Raw genomic sequence first — 25,619 nt, 5'->3', positions numbered from 1 at the left:
CGATTCTGTGCTTTTTCTCCCTCTCCCGCCCACCCTTTCTCCTCGGTTTAGTGCAGCAGAGTGGCGCCCACCCCCTTTGCTGACTGTGGTGGCTGAAATAATCCTCTCTGACAGCTCATCGTGCGCTAATGCATTGTGCAGCCTGCGGCAGCCCGGTTCACAGACTCTAAAGCTGTGTCCATAGCAGCACTTTGGCACTAATTGACACCCATATTTGGAAAACTTCTCAATATTGAGCACGGGTGATTTATTCTCATTGTCAGCGAAGGTAAAATGCCAAGAGATCTCATCCCAGTCCAGTTCTGGTTCTGTGGATGTTCAAAGAACAGCACCAAACACTGTAAGTTGTGGGCCTTAAACCAGTTTTATTAGTAAAACTTGTGAGGAGTGAGGAGCACATCTTCACAGACTGCAGGTAAACAGTAGTCACTCTTCCCAGGTATTAAACTGGCTTCATAACCTGACTGTTGATGATCTGCAGGATAACTGAGTTTTGACTGCCTCACATCACTCTGATCATGAGAGGATAAAAACGACCTTTCAGCTTGCGCGCAGGCATCACAGCAAAAAAAAAACAAAAAAGGCTGAATGCGGAAAGCTGCACTGCTTTAGTCTTCTCTGCTATATAACAGGACACGTTCCTGCACGTTACAAAACATATGGAAGGCCTATCTGAAGGTAGTATCCAGAAGCATTCAAATAGAGCCTCCTGTCTTGATTTTTCATTGGACACTTTTCATCGACTGTGTTCTGAAGTGTGTTATCAGGAACGCGCTGAAGGCCAAGCACCTTTTGAAGCTGCTGCTGCTGCTGCTGCTGCACTCTGCAGAAGGTTCATTCCTTCAGAACTGAAGCCGTGCAAGTTTTCCAACCATTTGCCGTTTGGTTAAAAATATGATTTTCCAAACTCCCCTGGAGGAGCGTTATGTAGGTCTCCTTCTCCCATAGGTGCTGTGTCCCGTCAGAGTAATGTGACATTAAGTAGGAAAGTCATCGGAAACAGGGTCATGCAAGTGTGCGCCAGTGCCACAAAAACAGAAGAAGAGCACCTCTTCCTCCAATCGTGGCAGCAGAAAAAATCCTCTGCATTTCAGCTCTCTGCTCTCTGCTTACATAAATATTTTAAACACTGATGTTGAAATCCTTTTTTTTTTTGAGGTTGTGTTCCTGCTTAGCATGGCTGTCAGGCTCCAAGGCACCAAACTGCTCCCAGAAATACTGAGAAACTCCTCCTGATCTCATCAATCAACACGTGAGAGCACTTGAAGTGCGCAGGATGATGCTTCCTGTAGCTCTAATCCTTCATGTTTGAGAGGTAAAACTATATTGTATGGGAGCATTTCATGGAGAGTATCCTTCATGTGTGAAAGCAGACACATGTGAGACGTGCATTCTGTTCCTTGGTGAAAACAAGCGTTGGTTGGTCTGTGCTGTGGCGGAAAAACAACATGTCTGCAGTGGATAAAACCAACTGGACCACAGCTCTGCAGGTGGCCTTTGCAGAACTGAACACTTTCCCTTTTCTCCACTTGTCGCCCCCCTTGGGACTGTTTGCACAGACAGATATCGTAAAAATGAAACCGTCACGCCTCGATGAACAATGCTCCATGGGGTGTTGTAGGGGCTAAAAGCTGTGATTTTACCTCAAAGATAACGTGTAATAACACCACTAGAAGGAGGAAATCAGGGGTTTAATGATTCATTTTAAAGATGCGATTCACATCATAATTTGTGTTCACCGATCCGATTCATAGTCAATATTGGCTCACCTTGATTGATCCAAATCACAGACCTAAAATGGATCCAGGACATCTTTAGCCAAAACTTCAACCACTGTGACTCAGAGAGAAATACCTGGTGCTGAACAGTGCAGCTGAAGTTTTCCAGATTCCTGGTATTTCTTGCAAGATAATCAAGCGTAAATTAAATATGTGTACAAACACACAAGAAAACAAGAATTAATGACAAATCCATTCACATTTTAGTCTCACAAAGTTCAGCCCACTGTTGTTTTTTCACATCAAAAGAATCCAAATGGAACATTATTACAACATTCTACCACACTGTAAGGTCACGTGTCTTTGCTAAATTTAAATTGCTTTCACACATTTGACTGGAATGATAGACTGAAACAAACCTCCCGTGCCTCAATCCAAATGGTATTTTCCATTATTGCCATTATTGCTTCAGACAGAGCGATCTGCTTAAATTGTGGGAATATAAATCGATTAATCGATCAGTCATTACACCTCTACTAACAAGGAGTGAATTTCTTGCCTCTCACCATCAGATGTTGTCCTCTCAGACACAGGATGCAGTAGATATATACCCAGAGGAACTCAAATATATGCTTTTTCTGTTAGAACTCTGTAATGGAGACTTATGATCACAGATCTAAGCGTCAAGCTTCAACGCAGACCAGCTTTAGTGGCTAAAAACGCCGGCAGGCACACATTGAGCCTTTGTAATGGTATGCTTGGTACGGTAGACAACACCACTACCCACACAACTTGACATTTGAATTGTGTAAAAAAAAGTCCCTAACGACGGTGCCTCATTACAGAACAGCACACTGACTTATCCCTTCTTAGTCATCACAGGTCAGTGCTGATGTGCCATCGAGCCAAGTCTGTGCAGTCTGTTGCAAATGTTTCAGAAGTTACGCCACCCTGAAATGTCAGCACATTTTTGCATCGTGCAGACGGCACTTTACACTTCCTCTTTTCTTTTGTTTGCACACCATGTTGTTTTTACACTTCCTCTTTACTCCAGCATCACTGCAAGAATCTAGAGATTTCTAAATTAGTCGTCTGAGGAAAAGACTAGAGAAGAGGAGAGTATGAACCGCCGACACACACCTGCCAAAATCAAATGATCTAAAAGCAAATTCATCCATTTTAATGCGTCTTCTGAACCGAGACTGAATGAAAACAAGTGATGACATCTGGCACACTTGTGTTCAGTTTCTAGTCCTCTTGAAGCCTCCAGAAAAGCTCCAAGTGCTGATATATGTGACTAAACTAAACTTACCTGGAATAATTCATTAGAAATATCTACTCAGACTTTATTTAAAAAAATTAAAATCTAAGTAATTCACAGTAATTTATGGTTTTCAAACGAATCAATGGTTTTCCTCTACAATAAAATTCCGTTGAACAATCCCAACAGAGGACTTCCCCCTTTGCTCGTGTGATCTCCTCACTGCTCCCAGACTTACATGGAGTAAAACTACAACAAGGAAGTCAGGGGTTTTGTGAGGAAACTGGAAATTGTAAACAGTAACTGTAAAATTGGTAAATTAGGTTAGTTCCCTCTTAGTTTCCTGCACACAGAAATGAATGAATAATGACTCAGAGACAAAAACTTATCTTTAGTGGTAGTTTTACTCCGCACAAGAAGCACAGATTTGTACGAAGGGTTACAGACAGATGAACAGGTTGCTGCATCTCCGAACAAGGAAAACAGGAAAATGGGCTTGGTATATAAACCCTGCATTTGCATATTCAGAAGATCATCCAATGGACACTGATGTGAAAATCCCACCCACAGGTTGTTGCAGGCTAGATGCTCGAAGGTCAGGGAGCTTCAAGTGTCAGATCTCTCTGAGGTTATCCCAGACATTTACCAGAGCACAAACACCAGCACACACAAAAAGGAAAACGGGAGGATGAGGAATGTTATGAGACAATAGTCTTGGTTGTGCTTTCTTCAAATGTAATATAATTTTGAGATGATAATACATAATGAATCACGTTTAAACCATTAGTGTAATTAAAGTAAAAGTTAGTGTAATTAAAAAGTAAAAGGGAGTTTCTAACTATTCTGTTTCTAATTATTCTTAACAGGTTTCATCGAAACATCACCTTCTTCTGGACAACTTCAGTTGTTTGGATTTTCTCAAAGGGCTTACATGGGTATATTTTTTACAGTTGGAAAAAAATTACCTTAGACTTGGACATGAGTCGTAAAGTGTGTGATAACGCAGCGTCACGTGTTTAGTTTCCTGGACAGACCTGTCCTTGCTGAGCACAACTCATTCATGTCTTGTAAGGCATGGCGCTTCCATAAGGTTACAAAACAGGACAGATTATTTCAGTTAAACTGTGTTTATCAGGATGAGGATATTTCCTGTCAGTGGATCTTAAGTCTAAGCATACATTACATTTAGGTTTTGTTTTAGAAATAGCTCTCATTTGACATGGAATGATAGACAACAGTTCAGCTCTATGAACTGTATGAGATGGTTGGGTGACCCTCACTTGAAAAATCTTTATTTACAAGGCATTGAGTGAACAGCTTTCTGCACACAGAAGCACTGTTTTACGTTTTAGTGCTTAATCAGAGTATTCTCTTTGTTTTAAGTTAATTCGGCTTGATGTTGCTAAGGAAAAATCAAAAATTAGGAAAAGTCATGTTCAGATGTTTTGCTTTAATGCTAAAAACACAGAAGCAGCTAAACATTTGCGTTTATTTCACTTTAGATGTCAAACTAAATGTCTTTACTTTTGTTTTAAGATTAGTTTTAACAGTTTTTATGTAATTTATGTTTATGTTTTAGCTAAATTGTATTTAAGAGTGCGGCAAAGTCTGGCTTTGAAAAAAGATTCTCAGTGTAAACCATTTTCCAGGTAAAATTTTAAACAGTTAGCAATGAATACCTCCTTTATTTTAAAGTTTTTGTACAATGTTAGCTATAAAAACAGGCTGCATACACATTATCTACAGGTGGCTTGAGAGAAAAAATGTCTCACTAAGTCCTAAGAAAATCACAATTTAGATAAAACAAAATGCAATGTGTTTGAGTTTTTTCACATAGAAAAGAGTAAACTTATTTTTTAAGGTAAATTTTTAAGATATTATATAAATATATTATATATAAATATATTATAAATTCCATCCGTCTATCTCCTTAACCCACTTGATCCCTTTCGGGGCTGCAGGGTCGCTGGAGCCCGTCTCTGCTGCCATTGGGCAAAGGTGTGGTACACCCTGGACAGGGCCACACAACTCACTCAACAGTCACCAAGTCCATGTTTCTGGACTGTAGGAGAAAAGCCATGCATGCAAACTCCACTCAGGAAGGTCCCAGCCGGGTATTGAATCCGGGGCCTCTCATTGTAAAATGAGAGACCCCCACCATGCAGCCTGATATTAGAAATTCCTATTGGTTCATTAAAAAAAAAAAAAAAGTAACATTTTTTTTTACACTTACTTTTAATAAAACATTAATATTACTGTCTCACTACTGTAAAAAAAATGACAATATATGAATAATTTTCCATTACAATTTAAATAGAGCTGAAAGAGAAAGACTAAAAAAAGGATTAATCTGTAACATTTTTGTACCTGTTCTTAAATAAACAAATTCCTCTTTTAAGAGACAAGTTCAAATGGTCCTTCAGGGATAAAGATGGAAATCCAACAATTGCCCCCATTTCCCCCCCACCAGGTCACTCTCCAAATAGAAATGTACCTTCAGCTGCTTGAACATGCATCCGATTCGTCTGTTGAGCTGCTGCAGCTAAAACTAACATCTAAACCAGCTATTTGTGGATTCTGTTAGGATTTCTGGAGTTGGATGATGCAAAAAGACATGAATTTTCACGCCTGTTTTAGGATTTTGACTTTTCTGGTTTAAATAGTTTTAATACTTTAACATATCGCTACAACCAAAAACGTATCTAAATTTGTGCCAAAATAACAGCCTTTTTTTTTGTTGGAGAAATAATATATAAAATGACGTTTTGCCTGTTTATTTTTTAAGTCACGCTCAACTCATTTGAAAGATTATTCATTTATATTTATCGAAGATAAGTTTAGTAGGAATCAAGGAAATGGCACAGTGCATTTCTTAAAATCATAAGGTAGTAAAAGGTGTTTTATTGAAACTGCTCTTGTTTATGAGCTGGTGCCGCACTCCTGTCGAAAGGGTGACACCCAGTGGCCATCAGTGGTAACACAACCATAAAACGCAAAAACTATTGATCAGACTATTGATCACAAGTCATCAGATTCCTACAAATCTTAAATTTGATTGTTAGACAAGCTACCCCCACAGAGTACGTTTGCTACATAAAGCAGTGAGTGATGCAACAAACGACCTGTGAGCTATATGTTACACAAGACACAAACTAAAAAAGAAACAAAGTCCAACATGAGGAGCCGTGTCTGTTTAAATATACAACTCAATTTAAAAAGGAAGACAAAACCAGAAGGTTTTTAAATAAAAATGGATGTAATCAGGATGAGAATGCACAGTGTAAAAAAACAAACAAAATCAAATACAATGTTAGAAAATTGAAGTAAAATCACCATGTAATGAAATTCATTTTTCTTTTTTTTTTAAGAGTCCGTGAAAACCCAGACCGTTCATCTTTAATATTGCAATGTCGGCAAAATCATAGACGCAAACAAGCACAGCTACAGTATAACTCCAGGACTAACTCATGTAAAGCAAAAGTAAAAATACAAACTTTAAATTTAAGAATTGTACAGAAATTACAGAAACATTTTTAAAAACTGATATCCGAAAATGTGTTTTAATAAGTTTGAGTTGTAGGAACAAAATGCACTTGGCTTAGAAGTTGCTATTTACACATTTATACATGCCTGAAAGTCCTCGTATTTACATGACGTTTCAATGATACTGCACGGAACTGGACAGCGGCTTGGCGGCAGGGTCATGCCTTCTGTGGACGCCTGAAGAGAAAGGTTGTAGCTGCTCCCTTGTCTGCTTTGTGTCAGAGTTTTTTTGTGTTGGGATTTCAGCGCACACCCAAAGCTCCAAGCAAACTCTGTGAAATGTGGTAAAAGAGAGAAAAAAAACGGGGAAACTGAAGATCTAATCCTGATCATGTGCTGGTTGAAGCTTGTCTACTTTACAGTTCCCAATCCATCATGGCTGACCACAAAAAAAAAAAATAAAAATCATTAGAAGATAAAGTCAGCCACAACTTTGATTTTATTTTTAGAGCAGTGCCACGAGCGTTCAGTGATGGCTTTCATCTAAAAAGTTCTAAATATGTGCTATTTGGTTTGTTTTGTTGTTTTGCATAGTCTCAGTGTGGTTTGTGTTTCTTTTTTTTGTGTTTCTTGTCCTTCTTCTTGCAGGAACATTTCACACAGAACCACGGCTGGTCCTCGGGAGGCTCCGCCACGATCCCAACACAAGGCCTGAGCAGTCAAGAGAACAGAAAAGGAGTTAAATACAGACACAGGAAAAAACACAACCCTTCTGCTGTAAGAAACTAACTCAAAATTAAAAAATATTGAATAAAAAAAAAGCATCAAGTGGCCCGGATTTTAAAAACATTTAAAAACAACACAACGCTCACAATTTATTTTTTTAAATTTCCTAAAGTAAAACCTAAAAAATATGAACATTTTACAAAGAATATTTATGAAGCCACTGTGTTCTGATGAGAACTTGGATGGTTTTCAAAACATAAATTAAAATAATTTTCTTCAGATGAAAAATCACTAACGCAATGCATTGTGGTCTATATTCACTAATCTAGTGAGCATCAATCGGCGTTGGCCAAACCTTTTTGACTCCTGGGCTCACAAGTGAGCAGATGCTTTTGAGTGTTTTGGTACTCCACCTCATAACAGAAAGAAATGAGATGGAATCTGGACGAGAACACGTTCTTATTTGGATTTAATTATTTTTTTAAAACAACCCATACTCAGTTTAGTGCCGATTGCACTAATGGGTTCCTCAAGAGAAACTTGGAGTAATGCTGCGTTCTTGAGGTGTTGGAACGATCAGAAAAATGACTGACTGACTTGGGAAAATCACACAAATGTCAGAACAACAACAACAATACATGAATGCAGACCAACTTTCTGCACCTGAACTAAGGTCAATGTTTTTGTAGTGCCCTATCTATGAAGAGACACCAGAATTACAGGGAAAATAAAACACGAATGAGGATTTTTAAAATAATCGATTCCAGTTTGGCGTTTCAGACTAACCTTTAACCAGTCTGCATTTGTGGCCATAGCCATAGATGCAAACTGGAGTAGCACTATATAGTATATAGTAGCACTATGTTTATGTAATAATTACTTCCAAGCTGCTTTTTTCACGTTAATTTATGCACATTTAAAACATATTTAAAAAAAGCACTTTGTGTGGTAATATTTTTACTCAAAGAAATAAAAAGCGTTAGAATTGCTTTGTGTACTGGTATCAAGTACACATTATGGCCACTGGGGGGTGATGCAGCAGCTTTGAGTGACAATTCAGTTCCGAAAAGAGGAACTAGACAGAAAGTGGCTCAGACAAGGAAATATTGGTTTCAAAATATGCAGGACAACTGCATTTGCTACAGCACTCGAAGCAAACACACAACGCAGACACAACAGGAGGAAGTATGAGCTTTGGCTGGTGTGAGGAACATAAGGGACCAAACCCCTAAACCAGGGGTCGGGAACCTATGGCTCGCGAGCCATATATGGCTCTTTTGATGGTCACATGTGGCTCGCAGACAAATCCTTAATTTTACTTTTTTTTTTTTCATTAGACCAGTCCTTCCCGGGTGCGATGCGATGCCAGAGGCGCGGAGTAGTATCGGTGCTTGGAGAGAAAACTATCAGTTTACTATTATCTATTATTTCACAGAGTTTGTACCAGCCGGAGACCTGTGAATTGCAGTGCCTAAAACGGCGCGCTCCCGTCTTAGAGGAAGAGCGCGCAGTTTCGGGGACGGGATGTGTGAGGAAGAAAGCAGAGGGTGGGGGTGGGGGGACAGGCAACAGGTGAATCGCGCAGGGATAGTAAAAAACCCGCTGTCCGTCACTCACTGCAGCGTGTGTGTGTGTGTTTGGTTCCATGTCTGTCTCATATCTATAGAACATTCAGACCTAAGATCACGTTTAAAGTCTCAACGCCTGAACGAAGCAGAAACTCACCACGTATCAACCGGACTAGACCATCAGCAAAACTACCACGAGAAATACTCATCATTTATTAGCAACAGCATAACAATGTTATTAAAAAGAATCCACAGACTTATTGTACTTTAAAAATGTTGAAATTACATCAAATGCACACATTCACTTGTATATTTAGTTTTAAACATATTGTCGCGGTCTGACTTGGACTGGGTGACTGGGCCGCGTTAAAAGTTCTGGAGTTCATGGAACGCATCAAGCAGAGATCTGATTGGCCCTCAGTTCTGTCGCTCAGCCTGTTGTTAGGTAGTTTGGACCAATGGGGTTCAGCTATGGGCCGAATAAGGAAATAGGAGGGCTGACGCGGCAGTGAGAGAATATAAAGTTGGGAGAAGCGCTCTCGTCTCGGCGGGAGAGATTCAGGAGTTGCTGAATTAATTGTACGGCGTTTGTTGCGGTCTGCAGTAACCAGAATAAAGAACCTGAAAAGAGGTTAAGTCTCCGTGGCTCAGTGAATCAGTCAATTATTGTATGGCTCTTTTGAAATTACATTTAAAAATATGTGGCGTTTATGGCTCTCTTGGCCAAAAAGGTTCCCGATCCCTGCCCTAAACTCTGGATCCTAAGCCGCAATCCCGATTCAAAGCGTTTTATCAGACCTGCTGGGATGTAATCCAGAACAGGAAGGTCAAATCTCATCAACCCTGTTTCCTGCTACAACTACGGATGCACCAGTCTGGCCGGTTAAGCTGCAGACACGAGCAGGATGGTCACCATCACGCCTAACTACTGTCTGAATGTACGTTTCCATGACAACAAGCTCCAAAATGTGCAGGTAGATTGATCCAGGCTGTGGGAGCTGACAATTGGTCCTAAACATTTAGAAACTAAACATCTCAATGACAAAAAAGGCCCCAAACTGCTTCACAAAACTGTACAAGTAGCCAAGAGTGGTCCCTAAAAGTGCAGCCCTCTTCAGGAGCAGCTGTAATCTGACTACTCCCAATAGGTTCAAATACTTTTTATTATGTCCTGCAGCAGTCCTGGACTGCAAGCGACATTTTATTTTAGCAATTCTTCGTTCTTACTGCGCATTTGAGTGAAAGTTTGCCCTGCTACTTACTCAAAAGCTCGCCAACATCTGCACGCAACCAGTACTTGAAAAGCAAACTTGTGAAAAGGAATTTTTGACATAGTGGATGACCCCCACCCCCCTAAAAAATGATGACATCACAGCAGGTGGAACAGTCAAGAAAAAAAAACAAAAAGGAGGCCAAACTCTCTCAACAGGGCTCAGAAAATTATTTTTTAAAATCTACAAACAAAACCAAAGTAGATATTTGGGTGTTTGAGTGAGCTTCACTAAATTTCACTCACACAGTTCCGGGTAAAGTCTACAACCACAACGGAGTTTTCCATAAAAATCCCCTTCAGTGCCAGCTCCAACATGTAAACTCCACACAGGGATTTTAATCCGTCACCTACTGACTCCTCCAGCATCATTGTGAAGCAACCGTTGGTTTTACAGGGTTTGTGTATTTTGAACGGCGTTAGCGCGGCGAGCTCGCAAAAGTGGTACACACATTATTTACCCAGAATATTGGTAACGTTTAATACACAAATCCCTGGGTCAAGCTGAACAAAATGTTATGACAACAAAATGTTATGACATGTTATGACAATAGGAAACTATTGGGAATGTGGGGGTTGTAAAAAAATAAAAATAAAAATAAAAAAACTTCAAAGTTGCTGAGGAGATCCAAAAATGTACTGTTGACTATTCTAAAAATTTCATAGACCTGTTTGTCAGCCCCAGACGACCAGAAAATTAAATGGTTGCTATGGAGATAAAAACAACAGAAAAGCAGCTGTTTTGAAAAATCTGCTTTTTTCCCCATGAATTTGGTCCATGCGGCTCTGACCAGGGTGGCAGAGGCAGAGGGGAGAGGGAGGGGCAGGTAGCAGCTCAGCCAGTGAGGGTGGGTCAAGGGGGGGGGGCAGGAAGCACCCGATGGCCATACAACGCCACTTGTGGCTTTAATTGTACTTGTATTTATAAAAGGTTATTTTACAGGAAGAAAGATTAAGTCAGATAAAAAAAAAGTACAAACTTTAGAAAAACTAGGCATAAACCCAAAGGACAAATCAGACCGAATTTAAAGCTCTGAAATCTCTTACCAGTGATACCAGTCGTCACAGTCGTCACACCCTATCATGGGACTACCATCGTCAGGTTTGTTGCATCCAGGACAAATCCAGATCTGGTTTCCCCATTCATCCCGAATCTTAGTAAAACAGACAAGAGACGTCTCAAAGACCAGCGATTACATCTTCGTTTTTGGCCAAAAGCAATAATAAGTTAGTTATGTTGTATTATAATCACGTCTCACGTCAAGTATTGTAAGCTGCAGTAATGTTTAATCCAGTTTTCGGTGAGAGAGAATCAACTCACCACATAGGTGCTGACGGTCTCCGTGACAACGCTGCGCACTGGAGTCTTGACAGAAGCTGAGGGAGGAAGCATAGATGGCATGCAAAGCAAAGATGAAGCTGTGGGGGGGGTGGCTAGAGGTGGGGGGGCAGCTGCAGGCAGAATTGGAAGAGCGGGGGGCAGGATCGGGGCTGGAGGGGGTGTTCGAGGACGATTCCCGGGTCCCGATTTGGCGGCGGGAGCCTTTGGGGTGGGTGTCCTGGTCTCCGAACTGGGAACCACCTTGCTAATAACTCTGTGGATGGAGAAACTTGCATGAGTCGGGGCAGAGGACCCCTCAATGTCCAGGAAAAGGGTTGAGAAGCAAACTAAATCAAACGCTCGGTTAAATCATTCTAATAGTCTCCTTCAATTAATTTGACAGTTTAATTACAAGTAAAACAGAAGGTCAAACTACATTGGATTTAATCACTTTTGGATTCAAATTTAAGATGTCCATCTGAGTAGTCTTTCCCTTTTCCTCTAGGCAAAGAGAAGATCCCAGAAGTTTTTCTGAAAAATTCCAGGTCATTCAAAACCCAGAAAATACTAAATTAAAGTCAATTTGTTTTTAAGGAGGTCGAGCATCTCCATGAGGTCTCTGCAAACAACAGAGATGGGTTACAAGACACAATTCAGGAACGAAATTTAAAGCATGAAAGCGCTAAAAAAACAACATGATCATCATAAAAAGACCACTGGGAACGCTTTGAAAAAAGGTCTAGAGATGATCGGGGTGGGACTTTTAAGTGATTATGCCGTTATTGGCCAAAATTTAGCCAAAATCCAAAAATCTGTCTCTGCAGAGCGGCAGGAGTTAATAAGAAATTCTACTCTGAGTTGTGGGCGGGGAAGCCTTCACTCATTTCCCATCATCCCTTTGTTTATACACTCTCTCCTGCTAGCTTACGGCCCCTCACATCCCACAGCAAACAAAAATGGCGAGCTATCCAGCCGTACAGTTTCGATCCAGACACCAGCTCAGACGAGGAAAACAAAGACGTTCATGGATCTATTCGTCTGCAAGTGGATGCATCAAAATGGAGTGGAGCCGTGCTACTTTGCCGCGCCCATCGCAGTTTCTACAGTTTCGCAACAATTTGAATAAAGAAATAGTGATGAGTGCCGTTTTTATTTTGTTAAAAACCCCAAAAGCACAGTTTTCATCCGCGGATCTTTAACCCTTGTGCTATCTTAGATGACCCCACCCTTGCATTGACGTGTTCTCCCTACCATGACAAAGGTGGATAAAGGTGGAAAAATTTCATATAATCCATGGACACCAGTGAAGATCACAAATCATTGAAGAAAAAAGGTTCAGAGCACTGTCTAGTGGGTCCAGATGACCCAACTCCCAACGTTAAAGTGCCTAGTATAGCACAAGGGTTAAGGCCTCTTAAATGTAGCCAATCTTCCAGAAAATAAAGTCGTGGAGGAACGCTCCTTTGCCTCAGTACTCACATTTTGTCCTGACCTGCTCCCACTCGGAGGGTCAGTCTGGGGATGACTGGAGAGGGTAAGACCGCTGGAGCGTCCGCTTTCACCTGAGCAGACACCAGCAAACTAGTTATTTCCAAGCAGCACTCCCACATGGCTGCACACAAACCAGAAATTACCTTCTCTAATCGAATCTTCTCCTTTTCTTTCTCCTTCTCTCTCTTGTCCTTCTCCTTCTCCTTTTCTTTCCTCTTCTCCTCCTTCTCCCTCTCCCTCTCTTTGGCTTTCTCTCGCTCCTTATCCTTCTCCTTGTCTTTCTTCTTCTTTTTCTCCTTCTTTTCCTTCTTCCTCTCCTTCTCCTTGCTCTTCCCCTCCTCCTGAAGGAGTGGGGGGAATGGCGGCAGCATAGGGGGCATCCGCAGGCAGGTGGAGGGGCTGAACAGGGAAGGCACTTCGCTCAGGACGAAAGGCGGCACGGTGGGCTGCTTCTGCTTGTCCTCCTTGTTCCTGTCTTTCCCCTTTTCCCTCTTATCCTTGTCCTTTTTGCTTTTCTCTTTATCCTTCTTTTTGTCTTTATGCTTTTCCTTCTCTTTCTTGGGGACGTCTCCGTCTTTTGATTTGATCTTGATGGGGATGTCCGACAGACTGAAGTCCAGCTGTCCAAAGTGGTCTTCGTTGCTTCCTCCAAGCTCCTTCCAAGGCATCTTCATGTCCTTGGAAAACTCCTTGTTTCTGTCCTTGTTTTTCTCCTTGCTCCTATCCTTCAGCTTTCCCTTCTCCCTCTCCCGGTCCCTGTCTTTCGGCTTCTCCTTCTTCTTCATCTTGGCTTTAAGCTCCTTCTTCAGCTTCTTCTTCAGATCTGGCGGCGGTCCGATCTTGTTCTTCTCCTCGAACACTTTGAGCAGAGGCTCGGGGGTGGGTGGCGAGGCCGATCCAGATGACGCGTACTCTGCCTGACTCTGAGGCGGTGCGGACGGACCGCCTTGATTGGCCCTCCGGACCACCTCGTTGATCGAATCCTCCAGGGTCCAGTTTCCGAGTCCCGGGTGCACCTGCAGGTGGAGCGGCGTTGACGTGTCCTTTAACAGGTTAGCTGTTCCGATGGGGGCTTTGGGGGTGGCGGGCTCCATGATGGTCAGCCTCTTGGGGCTTGAGAATCCATTGCTGTCGGAATCAGAGCCCGAGGAGAAGGCGAAGGGGTCGGGCTCCCTTTCAGCACACGCTCTGGCTATGACAGCAGCTATAGAGTCATCGATGGCCGTGTTATCGGGCTCGAGGTTCTTAAAAAGCCCCTCTGGTGGCTCTCTGTCCTCTACAATGTGACGCATTTGAATGTTTTCTTTGCCTATCTTCTCGTTCAGTGCGGGAAGCGGGGGCTTCAGCAGGATCTCTGCTTTGCTCTGAAGCTGAGACACTTTGATGGAACTCATCTTTGGGCTTTTAGGACTTTTAGGGCTTTTTGTCTTAGCAGGAGACTTCTTCTTTTCCTTTGACGGTTTTGGAGAGTGGATGGGACTACCAATTAATGGAACGGGGAGGAGACCTTTGGGGGACTTAGTCCGTTGCCTGCCAGGGGACGAAACCTTGGGCTTCTTCCCGGGCGTGCCGAGGCTCTTTTGATCAAATTGTTTTGGTATGATCGGCTGAGGTCTGAAGGGCTGCAGGGCACCAGATGGCATTTCAGGCGACAGGGGGTCGAGGCTGTCGTGCGAAGGCAGAACGCCTGGCGGGACGCGTTGCGGGTTGAGCGATGTGAGAGGCTCCCGTGGCTCGGCCCCCCATTCCGGGCTGAGACCAGGGTACAAGCGCGGTTTCTTGGAGGTGGGCATGATTCCCAAAGCTGCATCGGGACTGTCCAAATGCCTCTTCAGAGGATAATTTTCATCATTGACAGTCTCTTCTTCATCTATTTCCTCATCATCCTCCTCCAGCGGCACCTGCATGGCTTCGGCTGAGGTGCCCATGTCTGGAGGGACCTCCTCCTCCTCCTCTTCTGGGGAACAAAGAGGCAAGAATGAGCCCAAACACTTCAACATCAACTTCTACAACAAAGCAAACATTTACACCAAAATTATTGGCAAAAAACTGATGTTTAGATGTTTTAAACGATGCGTTTCATTGAAAAACAATCCTACATAGTTAATAAGGAAGAAAAAAACAACACACTGGAATAAACTGAAGGACTGGGATAGAGATCAAGCATGACACTGACATACTGTTTCCTGTTTTGTATTCCTGTGTATTTTTCCCCCGCTGTTCATCCTTTAAATATGCTAAAGTGTAGAAAACTGGTTGCAAATAGCAGTAATAAAACCTTTAAAAGAAGAGGATTCTATAAAACCCTAAACCATAGAGACAAGAGCTTGACCCTCTGAAACCAGATACTATGAGAAAAGGAATATACATGTTAAAAAAATATATTTTTGACCATTAGCACCATCTTCATACCCATTTATATGAGGTGAATACATCTGACATTAACTGTGGAAAACTTCTATACACAACTGCTGTTAGGAGTGTGACATTAGCCTAAGTCCCACCCACAAAAACAGGGAAGACACGATGAAATGAAAAGTCCCTTTTCCGGCTGACTGCACACTTTTCTGGAACAATTTGAAAATTAAAAAAATAAATATAGAAGAAAAAATGGAAAATAATTTTCTAGCATTTTAATAAAGGAAAAGCAAATCGGATTAATAACTGATCAATAAAACACTAATGCTTATCTAAATACAGAAACTGCACTGTTTGGATTTTTTTGTATGGTGAGCATCACATGAATTATGGAAAATAGACATATTTTTGATCATACAAGTACCTTTTCATGTTTTTCAAAGTTTTATATGCATTTTTTAATGATGTTCAAATATGAGGTCAAAGGAAGTGGATCATTTAAATTAGCTTCTCTTTCACTTCTGAGTTATTGGTAAATGGCGTATACGTATATAGCGCTTTTCTACCTGCAAGGCCCAAAGCGCTTTACAGTCACACACACAATCCATTCATTTTCCTTTTTGTTTCTCAGTAAATTACAAACCAAACCAAATGGAGAATACTTTTAAACATCATTTTGCAAAGACTGTGAAAATATGATGTTGGCTGATATTCTAATGACCTGCATTTATACAGCTTTCCAGTAGATTCAGTGTAACACACTTGCACGTCAATATGTCTTTCGCTACAGGCACTGATAAACGTGTCGGTGCCATCCAAACCAACAGGTGACCTCACCTTCCTGCAGGGAAACCAGGGGCGGCATGTAATCGGGGATGTAATCCTTCCTTTCGTCTGCGTCTCTGGCTGCAGACTGAGGAAACTGCAACATGTTGTTTTTGCATACGGGGAAGAGCGGCGTCTGATGGGCAAACGCCACGGGCTCCAGATTGTGGACATAGTCCTCCAGCTCGCTCAGGTTTACCCCCATGAGTCGGAAGGCCTGGCTGAGATCATCCAGCATCGGATCTGTTCTTCCATCTGAAAGACACGATCACAGGGTACAGTCACAAACCAAAGAGACCCCCATTCTGCCGAACTGTAGAAAAGGACACTTACTCTGCATGCAGCAAGAAATACTGCAAATAATTCTAATATAAACGTTGATCAGACAATACAGTGACGTCATGTAAAACCTACTCCTCCATTGTGAAAAGTTATGCTGTGAGAATGACGCTATGACTGACAGTTTGGGGCTACTGTACTTTTTGACACATCACTTCTTCCTAGGGGGCGCCCGCCACAGGACAAGTCAACAACAACGTGATCTACTACTATTGGTTTAAAAGTAATCCGAACACAAAACACAGAACTTACACAGTTCGGAGTATCGGTGGCAGACCCTCGCCAGCTGCTGGATGTACCTCTGCAGCACATCAGACAGCAGATCGCACGCAGTGAGCTGGACTGCATCCCAGCCCAGAGCTTGGCAGATCTGCGCCACCGAAACACGCAGCAGCGAGCGGGCATAGCTCTCGCACATCTCGCTGACTTTGTTGCGGTATATTCCCGGTCAATTTCTCAACAGGGACATCCCTCCCGTCGTCATGCTTCAACGAATCCCACGGAGGGTTGAGAAAACCCACGAACTTCGCTAATATCTTACATCTACTTCAGTAAATACATTGGCGCTTTTGCCAGGGCCGCCATCTTGATTCCATCGATAGACCCATCCCCGAAATCTAATCTGCACATGCGCACAAGTGAGCGCTTGTCTTCGCTTCCTTGGTGTTTGAAAGACCGCTTTGAGCATGCGCGGAAGACCTTGTTTCAATAAAGGCTTCTACCGTCTTTAAGTCATAAACGGCTATATTTATGTGTTCAGAAATGTAATTAAATGTATCGGTTATCGATTAACATAACTTTAATTAGATGTTTGGAACTGACAGAGCTTTAACGGTTAGTTTCGCTTCCCACTGCTGAGTCACGCATGCCCTTTCGCTGATGATAACCCTTCTTCAGCAAATACACATTTATCATACTGACCAGTACGTTATTGTTTCACATTTTAAAAAGTTATCTTTTAAAAATGTTGTAGACTAGCACCTCGTAGAAACTCAAAGCGTACATTTTATAAGGCGCGATCACAAAGTAAGTACATGCAGCTTTTAGGTGTCGACACACGGTGGCGCTGCATAGTTTTGTAAAAATCCCAATTTTTGGTGTAGAACGTAAACACATAACTGTAGTTTATGTAGAGTTCTCAATTCGACCGTTTTATAAATCTCGAAAAGTTGTGAAATATATACAAACTAAAAAAGATGTCATCTAAAAACAGGCCACAAATATTTTCCAGAAAAACGAATGGCCCCAACTTGTTTCAAATCTCAAAATTAGAATTTCTTTGGTGATGAAATCTCTTTAATTTTTTTAAATAACCAACTAATAACTACACAATTTTTCACAAGTATAAATAACTCCCTTTCCTTGTGGTAAAATTCTACTAGAATTGAGGCTTGAAAAAGCATCAGAAATATTACAATTGTCACAATTGTTTGGAAAATTACAGTCAAATATTTACAGCTACATTTTGGGGTTTTCAAGTAGTGGCAGAAATTTGATCTCTTGCTGATTTTGTAGGTTGCCCACTTAAAAAACTGACAGTCCAAATGGAAAGTTAATTTGAACCGTGGGATAAAAATCACAAAGAAAATCAAGAAATTGAGATGTAAAGAATTTATATTAATTTATTTGCATTTCATTGAGGGAAATTAGAACCCTTTTTCCAGACAGACTTAGTGCTTTTGTGGCAAAATCCCTAATAAAAATCACAGAAGTCTGGCAGTTCTTTCAGTTGATCAGGTTTCTGCACATATCAGGAGAAATTTTGGTCCACTCTTCTTTGTAAATTACATCTTTGGTGGCTGTAGCTTGGCAACCCTGACTCATCTCTCTCCATATGGTTTCTTTTGGATTGAGGTCCAGAGACTGGCTGGGCCACGCCATGACCTTGATATGCCTCTTTAGCCATTCCTTGGTTGTCTTGGCTGTTTGTTTTGGGTCATGATCCTGTTGGAAGACCCATGCACGACCCATTTTAAGCCTCCTGGCTTAAGGAGAGAAGGAGTTTCTCACTCAGGATTTGAAGGAACGTGGCTCTGTTCATCCTCCCATCCACACTGTGAAGTAGCCCTGTGCCCTGTCCTGATTAACACCCCCAAAGCATGATGTTCCCACCTCCATGCTTGACAGTGTGGTTTGTGTTCCTGTGGTCACAGGCTGCATTTCTCTTCCTCCAAACACCAAGGGTTGAGTTGATGTCAAAGGCCTCAATCTTGTTTTGATCTGACCACAGCACCTTTTCCCAATCACTTTCTAAATCATGAATGTGTTCATTGGCAAACTTCAGGCGGGCCTGCACATGTGCCTTTTTAAGCAGTGGGACTTTGCGAGCACTGCAATATGTCAAATCCTTGTACTGTAAAGTATTACCAATGTTTTTGGGGACTGTGGTTCCAGCTGCTTTGAGATCATCAAGTAAGTCCTGCCGTGTTGTTTTAGGTATATTTCTCGCTGTTCTCAAGATCATCAAAACCACACCAGGTGAGATCTTGTTTGGAGCCCCAGTCCATTGATGGAAATGTTGATGGTTTTGTAGTCAATTCCGGTTTTGAGCAGGTCTACAATCTTCTCCCTAAAATCCAGAGAAAGCTCTTTAGTTGTTCCCATGTTAGAGAGTTTGGTGTGTGACTGATTCTGTGGACAGGTGTCTTTTCAACAGGTGATAAGCTCAAACATGTATCTTCATTTCAGGTCACAGATTGATAGAGTCTATCTAGACACAGTGTGCTTCGTAACATAAGTGCTTATTGAATTTTCTTTCTCAAGGAAACAAAGTTGTTATGGAGAATTTAGGTGGCACTAAGGGAGGGTCGAGAAACAGTTGGGGTGGAAAAAAACCATCCTGATCCACACTCTAGACTGGCTGGTAGTGGTAATGCGCCAAAAAGCTGTTTGCCAACCACCAATAAACCACAGAAGAAGTCTAACTGATCAGTGTAAATGTGTCTATGATGTAAACCAAAACTTTTAATTGTTACTATGGGATGAAATGCAAATAAATATATATAAATTCTTTAAAGTGGATTTCTTGTTTTCTATCTCACTGTTCAAATGAACCAACCATTAGGATGACAATTTATTTTTAAGTGGGCAAACCTACAAAACCAGCAAGGGATCGAATACATATTTTTTCCACTGTATATCTTGTATTCTTTCTAAAACAATGCAGGTTCCTTTACTTTCATAGTTTTTAAATGCAACACTTGTTGGACGATTTGACTAAACCTTAAGAGAGAAAATCTGAAAACACAGTGAATGCCCTGAAAACTGGCAAACAGAATCTTGGCCTGTAAGAGACATACACACCTTGTTTCCCTTTCCTATATGCATTTTTAAACCCTAATTGTACTAAAATAACACTATTTTACAGCTGAAACATAAACCAAATACACACCCTGGTCCAATGATGAATTTAAATATGTATTGAACATAATTTTGTATTAGAGCACAGAACCTGATGATTGATTACGGTAAGTCCACCTCCAGATTGTGGACCTCTTCTAATGAAGTCTCTAACTTCTTTACACAACAACACTAGTCATAAACAATAAAAAGTAACTTAATTCAGGGAGAATTATTTCTTTTAGTAACAGATTTATTTGAAGCCATTGAACTGTACAAATAACCTTAGATAGCTGCATATACAATACTGAGCATTTGTTAAAATGACACTAGAACCAGGTGTAAACGTTAAAATTCTAAGTAAAATCTGTTATCACTTAAGAATGCTTACCATACAATTTACAATTTATACATAAAACAATTTAATTAAAACATCACAGCTGCCAGCATATTGGCAGATTTGCCACACTATCAATTAACTACAGGTTTGCGATAAATAGACATTGCATTTAGAAAAAAGAAATCTACAATAAAACAATCTACAAGAATTACATTTGAATAAAATGAAACATTACTAAAAATGAAACCATTTCTGGTGAATAAATTCACTCCACAACTATGCTTATAACTGTTGCTTGGTCATTTTAGTCAAACTTTTGTCAGTTTGACACTTCTGAATTTAAAAACTGTCACTGGAAAACTTTGTCAGGAAAGTGTTCAGAGTCATCGTCAAGATTCCGTTTTTCTCAAAGGCACCTTCTTCTTCATCTGTGAAAAACAAACAAAACATGAATGAAACATTTTTACAGGGCTAAAATATGCATTGCAAAAAAATATTTTTAAAAGCAGGACTTCTGTTTGGGTTACCTGCTGTAACGTTTGACATATATATTTTTTCTCTTTTTTGCTAAATGAGCTGAGAGGTAAGTGAAATTGTGAAAATATTCCATCAGGTTTTGCCACAATAATTCAACATTTCCAACATACTGTAAACATGGTCTAATAACAGAAAAAAGTGTCAAAATACAACTAGTATCTGTAACTTGGGACACAATTCCCAAAAATGTAACAAAGACAAAAATAAAGTGTGTGTAAAACATTTTTAAAGCATTAAATTATCTTCAAATCTGTTTGGTACTTTAAAAAAACATTTTATTTTTGAATGTCTGAAAGCCATTCTGCCCTTTAGTTGTTCATCCTAACTATGCATGCTCTTTTAATGCTGTATGGATAATTTCTGCAGACTATAAATGACTATAAACCATTTAAAGAAAGGAGCTGGAGAGAATATCTACAGTATAAAGAAACTTGCTGACGAACACATATATGCAAGTAGAACAGTGTCTCACCAGTTATGAAAACAGAAAAACGATAGGCTATATTCTGGACTTGGAGATTTAGCAAACACTTGAGATAGTCGGGTGTATCTTTGGACATAAGGTCACACTCATGGTAGGGCAGGACCTCCAGGATTCCAGCATCTAGACCCCAGAACAGGTGTTTCTTCATATCATTTGCCTCATTACTCAACCTGGAAATGGAAAACACAAATATAATATTTAAAAAAGGCGGTAAAATAAGAAACAGATGTCAATGCCAAAAATACAATTTATCACAACATTTCATGTTCTGTATAAAAAACGTGTTCTAAAAGAAATAAAAAATCTAAATAAATCCAGTAATCTGTTGGTTATAGACAAACAGAATAAAATGTAACAAAGACAAAACGAAGTGTGTGTAAAACATTTTTACAGCGTTAAATTATGTTCAAATCTGTTAGGTATTTTAAAAAACATTTTATTTTTGAAAAGCGCATTTTCTTTACACATGTTTTTTACAGATGCAGACATTTAATGTACTGTGGTAAAATGATGTATAGATATCATTGTACCACAGCAAAAATATTTTTTAATGAAAATATTTCAAGTTTGTGAAGTTAGCGAGTTTCCTCATGGACTGTTTTATTTTATAAATCACTAAAGCATTAAAGCATTAAGCATAAAGCCCATTTAGATAATACCATGTGTGCCTTGTGGTTTATGCATGACTGATTATTGACTGATTATTGTTTCAATTGAAGTGTTTTGCACTACAGGGTCATTGCCATCTAGTCTGGGCGTTTCTTTTAGTCAAAACGTCTGAGCCCCTACTGATTTAAAATTTCAAGGTAAGCCCACTAGGTTTGGTCAATAATTGTATGCACAAGCTCCTTCCCAGGCAGAGAGATCAAATTTCATGTGCAAAGAATTCCTTTCAGTAACAAGCTTAAAACACCAAAAGATATTTGACCCCTACTGCAAGAGGTCAGTCCAAAGAAACACATACCTGTGCAACTCTTTCAGGCTAACCCCCTGTAGGTATGTGGCCAATCCCTGCTGACAAGCCCCTTCTCTGGGCCTCTCTCCAGGGTGGAGTTCTGGTAACCATTGTTTTGATAAGGGACACTAAATTCTTGTTGTCTTCGTTAGGTTCTTTTGAAACTTTCTTTAATAGGCCTGACGGCCAGAAAGAATTTGTCAGGACCAATATTTTGATCTTAAATTAAAACTTATCAGGAACAGAGGGAGTTGGTAGAGCTAGTGTTCTTTTTGGCAACACAAGGCCATGTACAAGTCAACAGGTTGTTTAACATGTTGTTCACAAATGTTAATGGATGATGTATTTATTTAGTGACTGGTGTCTCCAAGTTTTTTTTTTTTTTTGAAGTGGTACTACACTTAAATCATTTTTCATGTTAGCAATGACTACAAAGACTGCTGTCCAACTTGGTATATCTCTGATCTGCCTCCAAAAGTAGTTTAGTATTGGAGATGGTACACTTCTCTGCACTAATTTAACAAGCCATTACTTTGAGGGATTCTGCTGGTGGGGTTGAAAAAATTATTAAGGTACTCCTTTCAATGCCTGAGAAGGATTCTTCTCTCTTTAGGGTAACTGGACTTTAAAGTCAAGTCAACTTTATTTATAAAGCGTTTTTAAAACAGCAGAAGCTGACCAAAGTGCTGAACAATGCAGAATAAAAACAAAACAACAAACTAAAACGGAATAAAATCAATAAAAATCAATACATTAAATAAAAATAAATAAAACCAATAAAAATAAATAAATAAAACCAATAAAAACATCAACTCATACTGAATTAAAAGCCAGGGTGAGAAAAGATTCATCTGAATAGTTTCTTCAGTTCAAACTATAGATGGGGAATTCAGATTATCGATGTATTGACTATTTCAAAGGTGTGCCAAAAAAAAAGTAAAAATCACTTGAATGACAAACTACCAAGTAGAATTACTGATCGACTTTATATTTGTTGTAGAAATTATCCATTTGAAGGTTGGAGCTATACGTCCTAAATAAAATACAAAGTGCTGAGAATCCAGTGCCTAGTGTGCAGATGCAAATGGTAATGATCCAGTATTACAGAAAGGTTGGCTTTTGGCTTATTAGTTGGTGGGGGTCTTAGTGTGGCTTGGGGGGGGGGGGTCATCAGTAATGTCTTTATTTGTGCACTAGATAGCATAGACCACATCAATCTGCTACTCTCTGTTTTGTTCTTGGGGTGGAATTAAATGTACAAAGAAGTTCAAGAAAGGTAAAAGGAATCGTCTCTGGCATAGTCCCAAAGTGGACTACATTTACAACGAGGTCAATAAGTATTTGATCACCCTGTGATATAGCAAGTTCTCCCACTTAAAAACATGGAGGGGTCTCAAATTTTCATCATAGGTGCATTTCCACAGTGAGAGACAGAAACTGGAGAAACATTCAGAAATCACGTTGTACTATTTTTTAAAACAATTTATTTGTGTATTACTGTGACAAATAAGTATTTGATCACTTAAGTTAAACAACTTTAATATTTGGTACAGAAGCCTTTGTTAACAATTACAGAGGTCAAACGGTTCCTGTAGTTCTTCACTAGGTTTCTACACACGGCAGCAGGGATTTTGGCCCACTCCTCCATACAGATCTTCTCTAGATCTGTCAGGGTTCGGGGCTGTCGATGAGTAACACGGAGTTTCAGCTCCCTCCAAAGATTCTCTATTGGATTTAGGTCTGGAGACTGGCTAGGCCACTCCAGAACCTCGATATGCTTCTTACGGAGCCACTCCTTGGTTTTCTTGGCTGTGTGCTTCGGGTCATTGTCATGCCGAAAGACCCAGCCACGACCCATCTTCAACGCTCTGACTGAGGTAAGGAGGTTTTTGTCCAATATCTCACAATACAGAGCCCCGTTCATCCTCTTCTTAATACAGTGCAGTCGTCCTGTCCACTGTGCAGAAAACCCCCCCCAGAGCATGATGCTTCCACCCCTGTGCTTCACTGTAGGTATGGTGTTCTTGGGATGATGCTCCTCCTTCTTCCTCCTCCAAACACACCAAATGGAGTTAAGACCAAAAAGTTCTATTTTGGTCTCATCTGACCACAAGACTTTCTCCCATGACTCCTCTGGATCATCAAGATGGTCATTGGCAAACTTCAGACGGGCCTTGACATGGGCTGACTTCAGCAGGGGAACCTTCCGTGCGATACATGATTTTAAACCATGACGTTTTAATGTATTACTTATAGTAGCCTTGGAAATGGTGGTCCCAGCTCTCTTCAGGTCATTGACCAGCTCCTCCTGTGTAGTCCTGGGCTGATTCTTCACCTTCCTTAGCATCATCGATACCCCACGAGGTGAGAGCTTGCGAGGGGCCCCAGTCCGAGGGGACATTGTCAGTCATCATTAGCCTCTTCCATTTTATGACAATTGCTCCAACAGTTGTTCTCTTCCCCCCTAGCTGCTTGCCAATTTCCCCGTAGCCACTTCCAGCTTTGTGAAGGTCTACAATTTTGTCTCGTGTTTTTTGACAGCTCTTTGGTTTTGCCCATGTTGGTAGTTAGACTTCTGACTGATTGTGGGGTGCACAGGTGCCTTTATGCAAGCTAACGACCTCAAACAGGTGCCACTAATTTAGAATCATGAGCAGAGTGGAGTTGGACTATTTAAAAGCAGAACAGCAGGTCTTTGCTGGTCAGAAATCTATCTGATAATTAAGTGATCATATACTTATTTGTCACAGTAATATACAAATAAATTGTTTAAAAAAAAAATCGTACAACGTGATTTCTGAATGTTTCTTCAGATTCTGTCTCTCACTGTGGAAATGCACCTATGATGAAACATTTAGACCCCTCCATGTTTTCTAAGTGGGAGAACTTGTTAAATCACAGGGTGATCAAATACTTATTGACCTCACTGTATCTGTCCACTGCATTAATGTGGTGAGGGACTTCTTCCACTTCTTGAAATTTTTATTTTAACCTGTCTCATTCACATATTTGAACCAATGTGTGGTCATAGTTCCAGAAGAGGATGGCAGGGCTCCGTTTTCTACTCCTTCCATATACACTGCAAAAACGGGTCCCTAAAAAAAGTCAAAATTCTTACCCCATTGGCAGATTTTCTTTAAATAAAAAAAATAAAACAAGTCTGCCGATGGGGTAAGAGAAATGGTTTACCAAGAATTCCTAGTTTAAGAAAAGAATTCTAGTCATTAAGATATGTTTTCTCAATCTAAGATTATTTTTGCTTTTGAAAAACGTTCTTAAGATTATTTTTCTTGCAAGGCAGAAAATACAATATTTTTACTTGAATCAAGAATCTTTTTACTTTCTCAAGATTCAGTTTTTACAGTGTACCGATTAGCCTCAATGGGGAACACATGGGGCAGTCATGTTTCTGACTTTAGAATATCCTTTAAAAATGGAAATAGGTGGTGTTCAGGCAGATGTTCAGCAAGTTTTACAAGTGTATTATGGTATCATCTTGATTCTTTGAGGAAGGATAAATCCTTGTTCAACAATTTTTTGCGGTTTCCATGGTGGGAATATGGATGTAAAGGGATGTCACATCAAAGGCGACTACTGTGTCATT

General features: G+C 40.4%; 2 protein-coding genes across 5 annotated transcripts in view; both read right to left on the bottom strand.

The window, feature by feature from the left end:
• Positions 1-5,847: 5,847 nt before the first annotated feature.
• taf3 (TATA-box binding protein associated factor 3) lies at positions 5,848-16,986 on the bottom strand. The gene is made up of 7 exons (XM_004069533.4): positions 16,613-16,986; positions 16,034-16,276; positions 12,982-14,795; positions 12,827-12,909; positions 11,348-11,621; positions 11,074-11,180; positions 5,848-7,173 (listed from the first exon to the last, which is right to left on the bottom strand). Exons 1-7 carry the CDS (start codon positions 16,776-16,778, stop codon positions 7,059-7,061), a joined length of 2,802 nt encoding a protein of 933 aa, XP_004069581.1. The 5' UTR covers positions 16,779-16,986; the 3' UTR covers positions 5,848-7,058.
• A 2,945-nt stretch (positions 16,987-19,931) lies between these two features.
• The window catches only part of LOC101174829 (protein TASOR), a 29,736-nt gene continuing 24,048 nt past the window's right edge, over positions 19,932-25,619 (bottom strand). For all 4 annotated transcript variants that reach the window (XM_023955683.1, XM_011475951.3, XM_020703890.2 and 1 more), the window contains 2 exons: positions 21,049-21,230; positions 19,932-20,467 (listed from right to left, as the gene is read on the bottom strand). In XM_023955683.1, the coding sequence (XP_023811451.1) occupies positions 20,379-20,467; positions 21,049-21,230 (271 nt within the window). In that variant the 3' untranslated portion in view covers positions 19,932-20,378. The remainder of the gene's footprint in view (positions 20,468-21,048; positions 21,231-25,619) is intronic.

The sequence above is a fragment of the Oryzias latipes genome, chromosome 6 (assembly GCF_002234675.1).
Source record: "Oryzias latipes chromosome 6, ASM223467v1".
NCBI lineage: Eukaryota > Metazoa > Chordata > Actinopteri > Beloniformes > Adrianichthyidae > Oryzias > Oryzias latipes.
Note: the sequence above shows the minus strand (reverse complement) of the source record. Positions and strands in the feature narration are given on the sequence as shown.

Bases quoted from the DNA above. Each gene is read 5' to 3' on its own strand.
- taf3 (XM_004069533.4), bottom strand. From the start codon at position 16,778: ATGTGCGAGAGCTATGCCCGCTCGCTGCTGCGTGTTTCGGTGGCGCAG. The intron at 16,277-16,612 runs GTAAGTTCTGTG...CGTGTCTTTCAG, and splicing joins CCACCGATACTCCGAACTGT to ATGGAAGAACAGATCCGATG. The intron at 12,910-12,981 runs GTAATTTCTGGT...GTGTCTGCTCAG, and splicing joins AGAAGATTCGATTAGAGAAG to GTGAAAGCGGACGCTCCAGC.